The following is a 17,097-nucleotide window of genomic DNA, read 5'->3' on the forward strand; positions in this document are numbered from 1 at the left end:
GGTTATCTATAGCTCTTTCTACTTCAGCATGCGTAATGGGAGCTTCTAGAAGTGACTTCGTTTCCGCTGATAGTTGCGGCATACGGGAAAGATAGTTTGCTCTGTATGCCTCGATATCGACTGGCTGGTATGCAAAGAGCCGCTCGTAATGCCGGTGAAAAGCACCTGCGATGCTCTCCCGGTCATTAAGTTCTTGGCCATTCTCTTCAATCACTTCTATTTCGTTTCGCCGCGAATGCGTCTTCTCGATACCTAGCGCCCGTTTCGTGGGCGTTTCACCCACGGCCCATGATTGTGCTCTGGCTCGAACGAGCGCCCCGCGATAGCGGTTCTCCTCGAATTGTTCCAGCTGTTGTTTTATCCTAAGTAGGTCTTCTTTAAAAAGACCTGGCGCTTTGCTTTCCAGCGCAGTTAGTTTCCGCAATGTTTCCTTCAGCCCGTTCTCTCTCATTTTTTCACGGTATTTCAAGACGCTGCTTCTTTCGATTGCCTTTACTTTAAAACTTTGTTTCAGTAATTCCCAATCAACACCTATCTGCTTATTACCGTCTAGTTTAACCTCGTTTATTTCTTCTGACACAAAACGGATAAAGTGCTCGTCGCGTAGTAGCGTTGCGTGAAATTTCCACAGATCTCAGTTAAAACTATTACATCTTTTTTTTTTCACCCACATTGCATTTCACTAAGCAATGGTCCGAGAAAGAGATGGGTAGTACAGTGTAAGTGTTACATGCAGGTATGATTTGAAGGGACACGTAAATCCTGTCTAGCCGAGCATGGCTAGAGCCCTGAAAATGCGTGTACTGCACCTCGCGTTCCCCTTCTAGACATTCGGCAACGTCGGCAATATCATGCTCGTCTATCAGTTCTTTTAACAATACGGTGCTCTTGTCGTTCGGTCTCTTTTTTGTCGCTCTATCCCTCCCACTCAATACGCAATTAAAATCCCCTAGCAAAACCAGTTGTTTCGTGACATTGAGATGCTTCTCAATCTCCGAAAAGAAAAAGGTTCGGTCTTTATCCGCGTTTGGTGCATAAATACAAATGACCCGCCAGTCACGCTCGCCCAACGAAAAATCGCACCACACAATCCTACCCGACACACATGAGAAATAATTTTGTATCATAAGGCTTTGCAATTTTTTAACAAAAATGATGCAGCCAGCAGATGTTCCCACGGCATGGCTAACAAACACAAAATACTTAGACGTGAAACGCAGCACCATGCCTCCGGTTTCCTCCTCCCCTTCAACTTTTGTTTCTTGTACTGCCAACACGTCAATGTCCTGGTCGACCAAGAGTCGATAGACCTGACTCTGCTTTTTCTTGGCAGCCAGTCCTCGCACATTAAGTGTGGCGAAACTAAAAGACAGGTTGGAAGCCATCATTCACTAATATTTTAAAAGGGAAACCCGAAGCATGGTGCTTACCTTTAACGTCTAGCACAACGCTAGACGTCACCATGCTTGTCCGGTTGCCCGGTGTCGTTTTGTTGCGGCGCCGGATTGTCCCCGACACGCCTCCCTGCCCCGACGTTCGGCACTGGCTTGCAGCCGGAGCGTCTCCCCAGAGGCGCTTTGCAGGTGGTTCATCCGTCTTGTTTGCCTCATGGCTACCTTTGAGGTCTTTTTCCAGCGGTCGCTTGACGGCCGCGCCAGCAACCGATGTATTGGTGGTCCTGTCAGCTGCCTCGTCCTTGCAGTCGGTCAGCGCGCCGACCACAACTTGCGGAAAATACTCCCCTTTCTCAACGTCTTTGTCTGCCGTTGCCGGTGTCCTCGGAGATTTATTCGGGAGTTTAGGGGGCGATGTGTCTTCTCTGCAGCAGGTGCCACTGTAGTGGTGGTCTCCTGCAGTTTGGCCACGTCTCCTGTACCTCTGGCAGCTTCCTCAGCTTCAGCCACGTCCATGGCTTCCTCTGCTGTCTTGTCACCTTCAGGCTGACCTACCGCTGCGGCATAAGAACGCTCACATTTGGCGTCAACATGCCCGAAACGTCGGCACAGAGAACATCGGGGTACTTTACAGTCGCGGCGTACGTGACCGTTTCCTTTGCAGCGCAAACACTGCATCGGCCGCCCAGGGGCGACGACGAGGGCCAGCTCACCGGCGACCCGGATCTGATGGGGCAGGTCATCCACGGTGACACCACTCTTGAAGTTCAACAGCACGGTCCTCGTCGTCGAGCCTTTGTCACTGATGCCCTCAACGCGCCAGCGCTCCCGGCTGACCTCCAGCACCTTGCCGAAGGCCGCAAATGCCGTCTTCACATCCTCGTCGTCGACACCGTGGAGTAGCCAGTGCAGCCGCAACTTCACCGTCCGGTCCTGCGGATCGATGATGAGGCAGCGCCGCCCCTTCACCTGAAGCTCCCTGACGGCCTGCAGACGCTTTGTTGCATCAGCGCCACACATGGTGACCGCCCAGACATGGTTTATCTGGTACGCTCCCAGCGCAACGACTTCAGGCAGCAATCCGGTAGGGCGCAGGGCGTCACGAAAATCTTCAACCTTAAAAGGCCTCGCCTGGATGTCGCCGTGTAAAAACACGGTGTTCAACGCGACACGACCCGTAGGCAGCTGCGGTAAAACAATCTGATAATCACTATCGTCGTTCTCGTTGAGCCTGTTACCGCGGGACACGCCCGCCTGAGCCGCTCCATAGGAGCTCATGATTGCACGTCCGTTCGCTGTGGTGGCCGGAAGTGGAATTCCACTGAGCCACGAGTTCGATGCTTCAAAGCGGTACAAAAGCGCCTCTAGTGAACGCGGTGTTGCCTTAGAAACGAGCTGTTTCTAAGGCTCAGGCGTGCGTCGCTTGCTCAGGCGCACATTTCGTTGTCGCGCCGAACGCTGCGTTTCTCGACGCTCACCGCGTCCGATGCGGGGCGCGTAGTCGCTGCGCCGTAGCCCATTGTCTTACACCCCTTGGCGGGTCGACGGGAACGCTGTCGCGTTCCACTCTTGAAGGCGAAGCTTAAGCGATCTCCAATTTTCATAGAGTTTGTAGGAAACTCTATGCCAATTTTTATATGTGAAGTTGTAAACAAGCAGCGGCTTCTCAGCATGCGGAAGGTACATAGTCTCAGTTTCGCACACAATATTGCTGCTTGAAATTAAGCTTGATAAATCCACTTCGGAAAGAAATGTCTCTGTCTAATTACACTCAGATTATTTTTATTCTTGTGTTCTGTAAGTTTAAGGGCATATTATATATGCGGTAACAGAGACAATACATGTCGTTGAGAGTTATGTCGTCTGGCAACCCGGAAAACGCGGCGCGAAAGCGCCACTCCTTTTTTTCGTACGAGTGCTCGCGCGTCGGCGGCAACGCGGGCGTCCCGCGTTTGCCGCCCGTCGCGTTTTTCGCTCGCGAAAAACGCGCCATGCGGTTCCAGCTTGAGCCAGCAAGCGCTTTATGGCAGTTCGTCGGCGCGTCCGACTAGCGTAGGAATTCATAGCTCTCTGTCTGGGTGTTAAATGTGCAAAACACTCGCAATATGGACCAAAATATAGTTAAGTCGTTGTTTCGCAGTCGCTAGCTGCATAGGCAACTTAGCAAGGGAGTCGGGCTTCGCACTACTCAATTGCTGCCTCTTCGCACCAGCAGGTGGCGCTACGCGTCTTGCAAAACTCCAGAGTCTGACGTCTATTAGCGGCTGGATGGATGGATGGATGGATGGATGGATGTTATGAGCGTCCCCTTTTGAACGGGGCGGTGGGTTGCGCCACCAAGCTCTTCCTATTATACTGCTTAATGTCCTACCTAGGTTAAACAATGAAAAAAGAAAAAAGAACACTATGAATTACCACGCCCAAATTTTCTGAGCCCCTATTGCGAACTGTGCTTTTGTAAGTCTCCGTCTTTTGTCGTTTCCCTACTTTTCTTCCACCAATCCTCCAATCGCCTCTTACTTAGTTAGCGGCGAGAATTTGGAGTGGCGCCCTCTCGCGAGTGACGCCATGGCCAGGATGGCGCTCGCTCCGGCTCGCTCGGCTGCCGCGCGCGCTCGTTTTCTTGGTGCGTGCTTGGGGTATTGGCGTCTTGAGCCGTACTTACAAAAGGTTATTTCGGATTATTTTTTTTGCCATGCGTGTACAACAGTTTCTTCTTTGAAACCGCATGAGTTATGAAAATTTGCGACTTGTATATCGCAAGCTATGTAGCGCTGAAGGAGTCTACTCGTTTTGCAATGCATATATGCCCCCTGTCTGTTTATAAATGTTGCTTAAAAATAATGTCTGCAAGTTCAACACGCGGAGTTACTTATGACGCTCCTCTAAACACTTAACATTCCCTTATTACTTAAGTATGAGGGCCATAGCATTTTACATGGAATAAATACCTTGATATTTGGTGTCAACATTATAAATCCGTGTAGAAGGACACTGCCCAGCGAAGCTTTCATCATAATTCCTATCACCCTCGTAAGTTGTTTTAATCAAATGTGGCAACTGTATTAAGGCCTAAATGGAAGAGATAGGCGCGCTTTTTGTGTGAAAAGGTTTGGTACTACTTTGACCGTTCTCTGAAATAGGCACCCAGAAACGCATTGGCTGTTAACACGACGGCGCATCGCGTATAGCATATATATATATATATATATATATATATATATATACTTCACGAATACCATAACAGCAATCACATGAAAAAAAAATTCGCGTTTAAGATCGACAAGCAACTAAATGCGAGCGATGAATGTGTAATAGTGACCCTCAGTAGCTTTTATCGACGATATGGCACACCCCTACCGCAACGGAAGCAACCGACTGTCGTTATGGCGAGGCGCGCATTGTTGGCGAAACCCAGCAGTTCCCTACAACTTCGAATTGAAACTATGAAGTAGCTCTTTACAGCTCCAATTACAATGCCTATAGCATAATCGAGGCACTACAGCGCAGCTTAGGCTGCGTTGAAATGGAAAATGCAAACACATTCTGCCTCAACATGTCTCAATCCTGCGTTGTTTAATTACACAGACTGAAAACTATTTGCTTCATCAGTGCATAAAAAAACCTCGCGTACCCGCCTCTTAAAGAAGACACCACAAGTCTCACATGAACACTTGACCTCCACTGGGGAACAATGATATCTTAAATATGTGCAACGCTACTAATGAATGGGCCTTCGGCTTCTTGCTGGCTGCAGCGAACCGGTCCAAAAGGCATATTTCACTCAAATATTTGACCGGAGCAGCCTGTGTCAGTTCTCCTAACAGATTTATCACATCTGTTTCTCAAGCAAGAAGCACCAGTTAATTGTTCAAGTGAGTTGAACGTGTAGCACGGAAAGTGAAAAAAAAAAAAATATTGGGACATTGCTTTCTGTGTGCTGCAAACAGCTGTGAACATCAATCAGCTTTGATTCAAGTTACCACCACTTAATTTTAGCCGGCGAAGAACGGCCTAATTTTGAGAACCAGTTAAAAACGCAAGTGGTGCTGGCTGAATCTAAACTGCAGTGGGAGTTAAGTTTTCGTGTTACTGCCGAGGGTTTCTGTGAAGAAATAAAAGAATTCGATATTATACCGTGAACTATTCGTCGTGAGCAAACATGTTTTAGCGGGTTAAAAACAAGAGAAATGTTGTAGAAGTCATATATAGTCAGCGTATAATTGTGACAGGCGCATTGCGCCATGGTGGGTATGGAATCTTAACTAGATTCTTATGTGCTGTGCTTTGGGTCTATGCTTTTATTATTCACGTGAGCTACCACTGGAAAGTGTAGATCCGCGCATGAAAAACCCGTAATGGGCTGGTCTGAGCTCCCTCGGGTGGCACTATAGCGTTGCCTTCGAGAAATGTATTGTATAGGAAATAAGCTCCTTGATTACGTTCTTGCGAAAAAAGACATCGTAAAATATATATTTGAGAGGCCCCTCATAAGTATACAAGCTTTGGGAACGAGAGCGAACAAACAAAAAGACTGCAGAAGGCATCCGGACACCGCGCGAACTGCAGCAGACGACAGGTACGAGTCCGTGCCCTGACGTCACGCGAGCGGCGCTCGCAGCGCCCCTCTAGATCGTTTTCGGGGCTAATACCCATAAAGATTCAGAATTGAAATCCATGCGCTCCGTAGATTCCGCGGCTTCCGCGATATGCCGCGACGAGCCCGCTCGCCATTAGCTCACCATCAAATCCCCTTGAAACTTTGTGCTCGGATGGGGCTTTGCGTTACGATATGTGACTCTTGGTGCATAAGCGTTGCCGCGATATCCAGCCCGATGTCGCAGTGTTCGCGCTCAAATGACATTTCGAGCGTGAAAAGGTCATTCTAGACAAAATCTAGCATGATTTGCGGCGCCGGTAGTTGTTTTTATCGGCGGTGCAAGACAGCACGAAACATAAGCCCTCCCCCTCCCCCCCCTGGCTGTCACCGAGTCACATCTCAGGCGGCCGGGTACGACAACGTCGTGTGTGCGCTTAACTCGACATCTGCAGCTTTGGTCCGCGACATTTTGCTAGCTCCTCCGCCCGATGATCGGTACGACACCCTTAAGCGGGAGTCGCGACGGATTCAATATCTCCTCTCATCAGAGGAACTTGGTGACAGAAAACCGACTGAGCTGCTTCGCTGCATGACACAACTCCTGGTAACCAGTCCGTCAGTAGCAGACTCGTAAATCCTTCGGGAGCTCTTCTTCCAGTGTCTACCGAACCAGGTACGCATGATTTTATATGCCTCACCTACTACGACATCTGTCGAGGCCTTAGCGACGATGGCAGACCAGATTATGAATTCTTTCCATCCTGTGATATCCGCTGTTGGCCGTTGTAATGCACTCGTGGCGACACGACCCCAGTTACAGCAGCACTTTGACCATCCGTTGGCTGCCTTACGCTTCGTGCGAATAGCCATCGAAAAGGGCGTCGCAGACCAAGGTCAATAGTGACAGATTTCTGGCCATGCGTTTTAATGCTGGAACCGTTGACGGCAGTGAGAAAGAACGTGTCGTGACGATGTCTTCTGGCGATGACGATGTCTTCTGCCGGAAATGCCCGTAATTGCGAGCGATGCCGCTGCATCGCTCGCAATTACGGGCATTTCTGGGCCTCATCAATTGTTATCGCCGTTTGATTCCTCGTAGTGCTTCAGTTTTGCAGCCTCTGCACATTCTACTCTCTGGCACAACACGAGCTAGCACGCCTATTTCTTGGACTAATGCTGTAGAATCTGCTTTTATCTCTGCCAAGAACGCCCTTGCTACCACTACTCTACTGGCACACGCGTCACCAGACGCTCCAATGTCCGTTGTGGTGGACGCCTCTGACACAGCTGTTGGCGCCGTGTTTCAACAACTGGTTGGCAAGACATGCCAGCCTATATCTTTCTTTTCAAGGAATATGACGCTGCAAGAAACCCGCTACAGCACTTTCAGTCGCCAATTACTAGGACTCTACCTCGCAGTCCGCCACTTCCGTCACAACTTCGAAGGGCGTCAGTTCTTTATTCTCACCGACCACAGACCACTCATTTATGCTATTACCTGCAACAGTTCCTCGCACACTCCCCGCGAAATTTGCCAGCTTGCATATATCTCCGAATTCACTACTAATATTCGGCACATCAGTGGTGTCGATAATCCCGTAGCTGACGCTCTGTCTCGGATCCATATATATGCAAGCCAAGTCAATCGTTCCGGCATTGACTTCCTTCCGCCTCGCTAACGCTCAACGCACAGACCGTGAACTTCAAACACTCCGGACTGCCAACGATTCTCTGCGCTTCGAAGATATCTTCGTCACAGTGCAACGTCACAGTGATATGCGACATGTCTATAGGTCGTCCCCGACCGTACGTTCCACAATTTCGGCAGCACGTTTTTCACGCACTGCACTCCTCACCGCACCTTGGAGTACGCCTCACACAACGTCTCGTCACTTCCCGCTATCTTTGGCCGCGTATGAACGCTGACGTCCGTTGCTGGGCTCGCGCATGCATACAGTGCCAGCTTGCCAAGGTCAATCGACACACTATGAGCGCGCCTGGTAATTTTCCTCCACGAGACGTCCGTTTCAACCACGTTCACATCGATATCGTTGGTCCGCTACCACCGTCCTCGAACCAACGATACACACTCACTTGTGCCGACTGCTTCACACGCTGGCCTGAAGCAATGTCACTCTCTCACATTACTGCAGAGCCTGTAGCTCAGGCCATCTTAAACACCTGCATTTCTCGTTACGGCGTGCCACACACCATAACGACATACAGAGGAAGACAATTTGACTCCTCCCTCTTTCAAGCTCTCTCCCATCTCCCGGGTGTAACGCGCATACAAACGACAGCTTGTCACCCAAGTTCCTGTGGCATGGTGGAACGCCTCCACCGTCAACTGAAAGCAGCACTTCGTGCCCTTGACTCCATGATTCCATGGACAGAGCGCCTCCTTTTGGTTCTACTAGGCATTCGCACAGCTCTGAAAGCGGATGCACAGTGCTCCTCAGCAGAACTCGTTTTCGGCACGACACTTCGCGTACCCAGTGAGTTCTTCGCCTCGGAACCACCATCTGCTGACCTACAATCCTACGCCGACCGCCTTCGCATTACAATGGCCATTGTTATACCACCGCCGCTTCGTGAAGACCGCAGAAATGTTTACATGAGCCCATATTTACTTCATAGCAGTCACGTATTTGTCCCTGACGACGCTGCTCGCGCGCCTTTGCAAGCTCTTTACGACGGTCCCTTCAATTAAAGTCCTCAACCGTGACGCCAAGTTTTTCACACTTCTTGTCAGCGGACGCGAAGAGACAATTTCGATCGACCTCTGGAAGCCAGCTTATCTAGACTCTGGCAGTGCCATCTCCACAACTTAAACCGCTCAACGGCGGTGCCTTAATCGCTAGGGGGGAGTCATGTAGTGGACAGCACTCATAGAGCACCTCGGTAGAAGGCGCTGGACTAGCGCCATCAGGTATATAGGATCAACGATGGTAGCAGCAACATCAACGCAATCACCTGATAAATAAATGGCAATTCTTTGTGGGCAGTCTGTTCCTACACTGTTAAAACACACAAAACAGGCAATACATGTCGGATAATAGTATCTGAACATGGAACCTGGCAGTATTTCGTATCTGGATAGCTGCAAAAACACGTCTCTTCACTATACATCGATGATCCTTTCTCTGTGAAAAAAATTACCGACGATTACGTTACTTCCCAATGCGAAATTTGAGCGCAGCAAATAAGCTGTTTCACCTTTTCGATAGATTGAGGCAAAGAAATCGAGCAACACATGTATGCGCTATCACAGAATTTTTTTTTTATTTTTCACACGTATTCCTTTAACAAAGACTCCACTAACAGTTCTTGACAGTCATGAAGGAAGCTTTGTGGTCGGAGAAATAGACTGATATATGTTCGACTTGGTACACCAATGCTTGATTCTCAAAGACGAGATCTATACAAGTGCCTCGCGAGGTTGTCACAGCCGTGGGACGCGTTACGAGCGAGAGGAACGGGATGTTCTCCCGCATAAGTGTTAGGAAATTGCTGTTTGTCTTTATGTCAAGCCGCCACCGATCTGGCTCTCTGATTGCCACCGCACAGGGGTTGCATTGGAGGAGGAGCGAAGAAAGGAATTAAGTTCGAGCCGGCGCTTTGACAACCGGAGACTCGCAGGAAGAGGGGGGAGGGGCGCGGCGTGTACACCCAGCGGCAAACGATGAGCGCAGAAGCGCGCGCAGCAAGCGGACAACACGATAAAGGGAGGAGGGAAGAGATAGCAGCGACTGACTGATGCAACTGAAGAGCACCCTATCCGCCACACAAGAACAGGGGGGGGGACCCTTTCCTCCTCTTTCTGCATGGCGGCGACGGTGTTCTATGCAGTCACGTTATCTTGACTCTCTAGCGGCGACAGCGGCATCCAGCGGTATCAGTCGGTCGCTGCTAGCGCTGGGGGGATGAAAGGGGGGCGGAGCTGGTTACGAGGCCGACGACAACGCCGACGACGACGCGAAACCCAGGAACGGACGCCAAAGAGCTGCGCTCTAAAACTCTGGTGACGTCATCAAATTCCTGGAAACAGGAGCTCCTTGCCCCATGCCTCTGTTTAGCTTTGACGTAGATGACTCAAGTTATTCTACTCTTTGGAGGATGACACTATAATGAGGTTTGTGCAGGACTGCATACAGAATGACAATTATAAACTGTGTTTCCAAGTGTGGTGTTTCTGTGGCGGCATTTCTGAAACTGCTGTCCGTGTATTTATCCTCGACGCTAATCGCTTGGTGTGACGAAGTTTATACCCAGAGACTGGGAGTTTGCATAGGTTCCCGCGTGGCGCCAATACTTAGTGAAATTTACCTGAGTAGGATCGATCGTGACCTAACGGGCGTTTTGGAACGTGTCGTGTTAAAAACGATGCGTTATGTTGACGAATATCTTGTTTTTGTTGAAGCGAACGGCTGCGTCAGTACTACATTGAATGCGCTTAAGATATTTAAGGAGAACGGTCGTGGACTGAACTTCACCTTTGAAGTACCTTGAGGAGCAGATTATACAGTTTTTGGATCTATATATCCTAATTGGGGGTGAGCATGCTTGTTGAGTGTATTCACCGAGGTCTGTGAAGCCCATTCTGGATTTCCAATCCTATCACTCGACGCTAGTGAAGAACGGTATTGCCACATCCTGTTTACAAGCCGCATTGCGCAAGTCCTGCCCGCATCGAATGAGAGAAGCTTTTTCTAACCAACTCAACAGGCTCAGGCAATCAAGTTATCCAGTAAGTACTTTAGCCTCGCTCAGTGAAAGATTACTGAGCAATCTAAAATTGAAAGCAAAATATGTCATGACAAGAGAGGTCAACGGTAAAGATAAGCCAGTCGCCAGTATGACATATCTGCACAACTTGTCTCACCGAATGAAAAAGGTGGGTAATAGATTTGGCGTAAATACCGTCTTCTCAACAAGAAACAAATTGGGCCGTATCTAGGCAGCGGTAGGGAGAAAGGTTGAAGGAAATACACAGAAGTGGAGTGATTGTGATGTCAAACACCGTGACGGGTTGGTTGAGTGTGGAAAGGGTGTAGTGTATCATATTACCCTGTCTCGCGGGGAAATAGTACATCGGCCAAACAGGGCGGCGTTTGAACAACCCATTAATGGATCACAGAGCTTCTTTGAAAGGGCAAAGAATGTAAGTGCAAATCGTTGCTAAAGGAAACTAAGGTGCTGTCAAGACAGAATGATAGGATAGCGAGGGAGATTGCTGAAGCATTCTTTATGCATAAGTGCGGTGAGGTGTGCGTGGTGAGGCCATCGGTGAGTCTGCACGAACTAGCAATTGATTATTTAACCACTAATCTTGAAGGTGCCACAGGTGTTTATGCCAGGGTATCTATTTGGCGTGTTTTTAAACATAAATCATTGTTGCTACCCTGAACTTGTCCGTGTTTTCTATCTCGTCCCTGTTAATTTGCGCCATTCTTCTTTGAGTATGGATTACCAACACACTTGACAGTTAGTAGCTTTGCAAACCATCGGGGGTATGAGCCACTTAAGGCTCATACGCTCATGCCTCTGTAAGCAATGTCTCATACCCCCGTAAGTGAGCAAAATTTGCAATGGCTCATAACCCCATCAGACAGAAGCTACAAGAGCTCAGCCAAGTGAAGCAAACAGTCCATGCATTCATTGAAATTACCCATACAGCACACAGAACAGGATTCATTTCAATAAACATAAAGTTCAAGACATGCATCCCAACCATAATATAAGCATTGCATACGTCCCTCAGCAGTTGTAGTGGTTATTTTGCAACAACTTTGCTGAACAGCCACTTTCGCAAGGCGGAGATGGTGAGTCAATTTTTTAAATCATGAGTTTATGCCATTTATTTGCGCCGTCTGTATCTTTTCTGATAGCCCGATCGATTGATCAATGAATCAATCGATTAATCCAAAAGTACCACTATGGTTGTTAAAAATTAGGTGCTTGATCGTTTGTACTTTGTATCAGTTTATATTGTTTGTATAATATTCAATTCAATTTCATTTAGATCTAGTCAATATGTATCAGATTTTTGGATCCCGGACAAAAATATTGAAAAAGATTGACTGGGTCCGTTCAACAGAGCATGGCGTACAGTCATATCAATTCTGTACTTACACAGGAGAAAATCAGTGTTCAGGAAATGCAAGAAAACTACAGAAAACCACTTAACATAAAAACAGCCAAATATGTGCATAAAAGAAATTAATAAAATATACAAATATGTTCCGAAAGATTCACTGGATCAGAACCTAAAGATATAGAGAAACATAGTATTTCAGTAAAAGGTAGAACAGTGAAGGGCTATAAATATATGCTTCATATCTAAATGAAGGAGATCAATTCAACATCTGTGGCATTTTTTACCAACTCATTTAGAAATGTGTAGCCTAGAATTTGGTTACCTTAGGTCGTGAGGCCAACGCGTAGCCCAACCGCGCAGTTAGCGACGCCAATTTCCGAGCGTCAAAATATCGCCAAGGTGCAGATCGAGGTGCTACGTACACACAACAGGCGAAGAGGCAGAGGACCACCACGGTCACGGGGATCACAGCGAGGATTCCAAACCCAAAGGAAGATGTTCCTGTATTGAAGATAGAAAGAAAAAGAAAAAAGAAACATTTGCGCTGTGGACCGAATCATAACTTAGATAACAAATCGTGCGTGTCCAGTTGGCCTTTTTAGTGTATCTCGAGATAACTTTAGTAAAACAGTTTCTCACATTCATTCAATAATTCTTGGTTGGCCTTTTCAATCGCCTCGTAATTGCAACGCAGCCAATCTCTCTGCGTTTGTCCAATCCTTCATTCTTTCTTGCTGTCGCTTTTCAATACACCTCGAGGCAACTTAAGAGGAAGCTTTAGCTCGGGTGCTCCTATCTAAATACATGTAAAAGCAGAATTCGTTTTTCTCGGCAACCACTGCACCAAATTTGACGAGGTGTGTTGCATTTAAAAGAAAAACTTAAGATCTAGTGACTGTTGGTTTCGGATTTTTGATTTAGGTCGTCAATTTTTTATTAAAAATTGGCAAAAAATGAAAATTTTCGAAAAACGAAACTATAAAGTTTACAACTCTATAACTCAGCAACGAAAATTGATAATACAATTCCGTGAACTGCATCTAATAGTACATTTAAAGCGGACAAAATTGATAGGTTACACATGAATGTCAAAAAATATTGTAAAATGGAAATATAGGTTTTGCAGAACCCTTGTAAACAACGTAACAAATTCACGTAGGATATAAAATGACGTATCGAATTTGTCCGCTTTCAATGATCTGATGGATCTCGCTTACAGAACCGCAATATCTGCTCTTGATGCAGAGTTATGAATTTGTGAACTTCATGCTTCTATTTTTTTCAAACTTTCGAATTTTTGAAAATCTTTTTAACAAAATTCAGGACCTAAATAGAAATTCCGTGACCAACAGTCACTAGAATTTCACTTTCCCTCTCAAATGCAACAAATTTCATTAAAATCGGTCCAGGGGTTATCTCAGAAAAACGTTTTTGCGTTTTTACATGTATTTGAATAGGCCGCGTCGGAGTTGGGCCCGAGCTAAAGCTTCCTCTTAAATGGAAGTTCCAATTCATTCATGCATTCTCTAATTATTTCACTTATTCATTTATTGCCATTACTCCAAGATTGGTCGATGCATCTTACAAAATTGGTGCCTGTTTCTGCCCCAAATAAGCACACAAATTACTGTAAACAACCAAAACGATTTTTAAAGCATCACAAACTTGCTGCATGCAACCGCTTTGCATATTCTACACTTGATCCATCGGCTGCGTTGCCTGCCTGAGCAGCAGCGCGTCAACCGGCGTCAGAAGTCGCTTGGGCAAAAATAACTTTAAACCAAATTCCAAACCACGCATACCCAACCATTCTCCTACCATTGAAGTTGCTCATATCATGTCTTTCATTCTTTACAAAGTTATTCCTCGGAATTTACGAAGTTATTCCTCGGAACGGCAGCCCACGGACAAATGTAATGAAAAAAAAAAACACCGATAGCACATAGCTTTTTACCTAGCTCTTCTCAGACTGAAATATTAAAAGTGCGAAACAATAACAGGACCTCGACCCGCGCAAGCGGCCGCGTTCCTACCAGAAAGCTTCCGTGCGTGCATAGCGTTCGCCGCCAGCCTTTCCCGGTGAACGTTACGGTTACATCAGCTGCAGTTGCCGGGAAGCATGAAAAGCAGTCAGGGGTCTTTGAATGCTATCGCGTTCCACTCTTTAAGGCGAAGCTTTAGCTTTCTCCATTTTTTCTTCTATTTAATGGGTTTATTCAGGAAAGAAGGGGACGAGGATGGAAAAGGAGCATCACTCCAACGACGTCGTCAGCATGTGTGCGCCGTACAAATCTAACTCCTATTAAGTTTCTTGCGCTGATACTTTGAATCAGTCAGCGAAACATCGACACTAAACATGTACTCCTTAAAGGAAGCTTTAGCACGGGCTCAACTCCGAGGCCACCTATTCAATGCATGTGAAACGCAGAAACCCTTTCCTGTGATAACCTCTGGGCCCATTTTAATAAGATATGTTGCAATTTCGAGAGAAAATTAAATTGTAGTGACTGTTGGAAGCGGAACTTTGATTTAGTATCTGTACTTTATTAAACGAATTTTCGAAAATTTGTAAGTGTGAAAAAAAAAAGAAGCCCGAAGTTTACAAATTCGTAGCTCTGGACCTAGAACAGATATCGCGCTTCTGTAAACTGCAGCCATTAAAGCATGCAAAGCGGACAAATGTGATCTCAGTTTTTCTGTTACGTGAATTCGTTACAATGTTTGCAAGGGGTATGCAAGAGGTCTGGTCACAAATTAGTGGTTTATTTGAGAGCCATGTATATTTACTGTATGTAATTTGGAAGTACTGAGAGCCATGTAGAATATATCAATTTCGTCGCTTTAGAAGTACCATTAGGTGCCATTCATGGAATTAATATAATTTTAGTTGCTGAGTTACACAGTTGTAAACTTGATAATTTCGCTTCCTGAAGATTTGCAATTTTGACAATTTGTATTTAAAAATTGACAGCTTAAATAAAGAAGTACCTACCAACAGTAATTAGATTTTAACATTTTCTTTTAAGTGCGACAAATTTCATCAAATATGGTGCAGTGGTTACCGAGAAAAACGATTTCTCCTTTCCCATGTATTTAGATAGGAGCCCCCGAGCTAAAGCTTCCTCTTGATGCATCTTCGCAAAAAGTTAACCAAACAACCCCACTGCAACCTTACGTTGATTAGGAGCGTTAATTTCTAGCGCCAAGGAGAGGACGCGTTTGAAAGAAGCGTATTGAAAGGTAGGCGCCCCCACGGAAAAAGTTTTACCAGATTACTCTAACCGCAACGTAGCTTTCCATTTATTGGCGAGTTTTGTTTACTGATAGGAAACCACAGGACACTTCTTTGCATAAAACTGAATTGCAGAGCTGATGCCCTACTAACGCAAACGAAGACCGCGTTTCACCGTCTAACAAATGTTATCGCTCAGCGCACGACGCGCCTACGTGTATCCGAAGTTTCTCGAATGTTATTCGTGGCTCTGTCCGCTGTCTGTTGCTACTGTAGGAGTTGGAGGTCGTAGGGAGGAACTTGGGGGGACAGGGCTAGGCGAGCAGGATTTATTTACATAATTTTACATTAGAACAAGGGATACATTCGACATTCTAGCGTGACTCCCAAATGGAGCACGCAAGACGAAACATACAGCATACGAACCCGAGCACAGCAGCCGACAAACAGCTGCTTATAAACACTTTGTGCTCCCTAGATCCCTAGGTGAGAGAAAAACGTCCAGTCATGGCAGCCGAGCCGCCTTTGAGCGGTAGGGCTTACACACACACGTACGCACAGCTTTCACTGCCCCCACCGAGGCCAGACGGGCTTCGCAGAACTCGGGGCTTACTTTTTGACCAAAGGAGGCGTCTCTTATTCACCAAGCTGACCCCCGCCGTCTGGCCCCCGGTTCTCCGTTGTCTTGCGTCTTGAAAGGCGCGTGCGACGTTGCCCCCAGATGCATTCCCTCGGAAACTCCCTTACTCACAGCAGACCAAGGCACTGTTTATAAAGCTTTTTCAGTTTCGAAACTCCTCCTCCCAAAGCGGGCGCGTTTTGCGCCTAGGCACTGAGATGGCGCTGCAGTCAAAGTTTGCGCTACGCTAGCCACGCTGCCGTGCAGCAACCCTGCCGACCATGCTCCCGACGTTGTAGTAGCCGAGAACATTTGCGTCGCGTGTTCTTGTCGAGTGGTCCTGATTTTTTCCCCGCAAGTGGGTGTGCATTATCGTGAGTAGTGCGCAGTTTGCACTTCAGCAGCTTTCGGTGTATTGTGGTCGGTGTGCGCGCTCACGTCGCCCTTTGGACCTGCAAGTTTGCAAGCAGCGTGGGCTGCCACTCTTGAACGCCGGATTTTTTTTTAATTGTCGCTGTCAGAAGGTAGGTGGTACGTGTGATTTATCTTCGTTGCAATTTATTAGGACTCGGCAACCAAATGCCAACGGTACCCGCGGCATGCACCCGCGGGTACCGGCGCAACACAGAGAAGAGGCACTTCTCTCCGCCGACCGATCCGCTTCTCCTTGCAAAGTGGCAAGGAGAACGCGATTTCGCGTTCGGAAAACGGATAAAAATTACTCGCGATCAGTGTGATTGATAAGGAGAGATAGCGTCACCTTTCAAGCGCAAGTGCGAAGTAAACTTTTCATTTAGCCATACAGATGCGGAGGGTACGAAACGCCAGCGCCGTAATGCACAGACGATCCGTGAGATTCACACGATTTATACCATTGTTTATACATGTTTTGATCAATAAACGTTGATTCATACGCCATATATGCGACAGCGTAGTTTTCTACAGCAGGTTTAGAGAGTTTAAACGCTTTAAAAACCAAAAGCGCGAAATGCACGTGCACGAAAGCGACTATTCTGCCGAAAACAAAATGTAATCGCCAAAGCCCACTGTTTTCTAAATCGCCGATCGTTTGTACGCATACGTGGGCTAACTCATAAAGCTTGTAAAGCGCAGATAATGACGCCGTCAAGCGTGAGCAATGCCTTCCGTTAAGCG

At 47.0% G+C, this 17,097-nt stretch overlaps 1 protein-coding gene across 3 annotated transcripts in view; it reads right to left on the reverse strand.

Moving 5' to 3' along the window:
• LOC142588541 (uncharacterized) overlaps positions 1-17,097 on the reverse strand; it is a 206,306-nt gene that overhangs the window by 86,387 nt on the left and 102,822 nt on the right. For all 3 annotated transcript variants that reach the window (XM_075700383.1, XM_075700381.1, XM_075700382.1), the window contains one exon: positions 12,514-12,592. In XM_075700383.1, coding sequence (XP_075556498.1) covers positions 12,514-12,592 — 79 coding nt within the window. The remainder of the gene's footprint in view (positions 1-12,513; positions 12,593-17,097) is intronic.

The sequence above is a fragment of the Dermacentor variabilis genome, chromosome 7, assembly GCF_050947875.1.
Source record: "Dermacentor variabilis isolate Ectoservices chromosome 7, ASM5094787v1, whole genome shotgun sequence".
NCBI classification, from domain to species: domain Eukaryota; kingdom Metazoa; phylum Arthropoda; class Arachnida; order Ixodida; family Ixodidae; genus Dermacentor; species Dermacentor variabilis.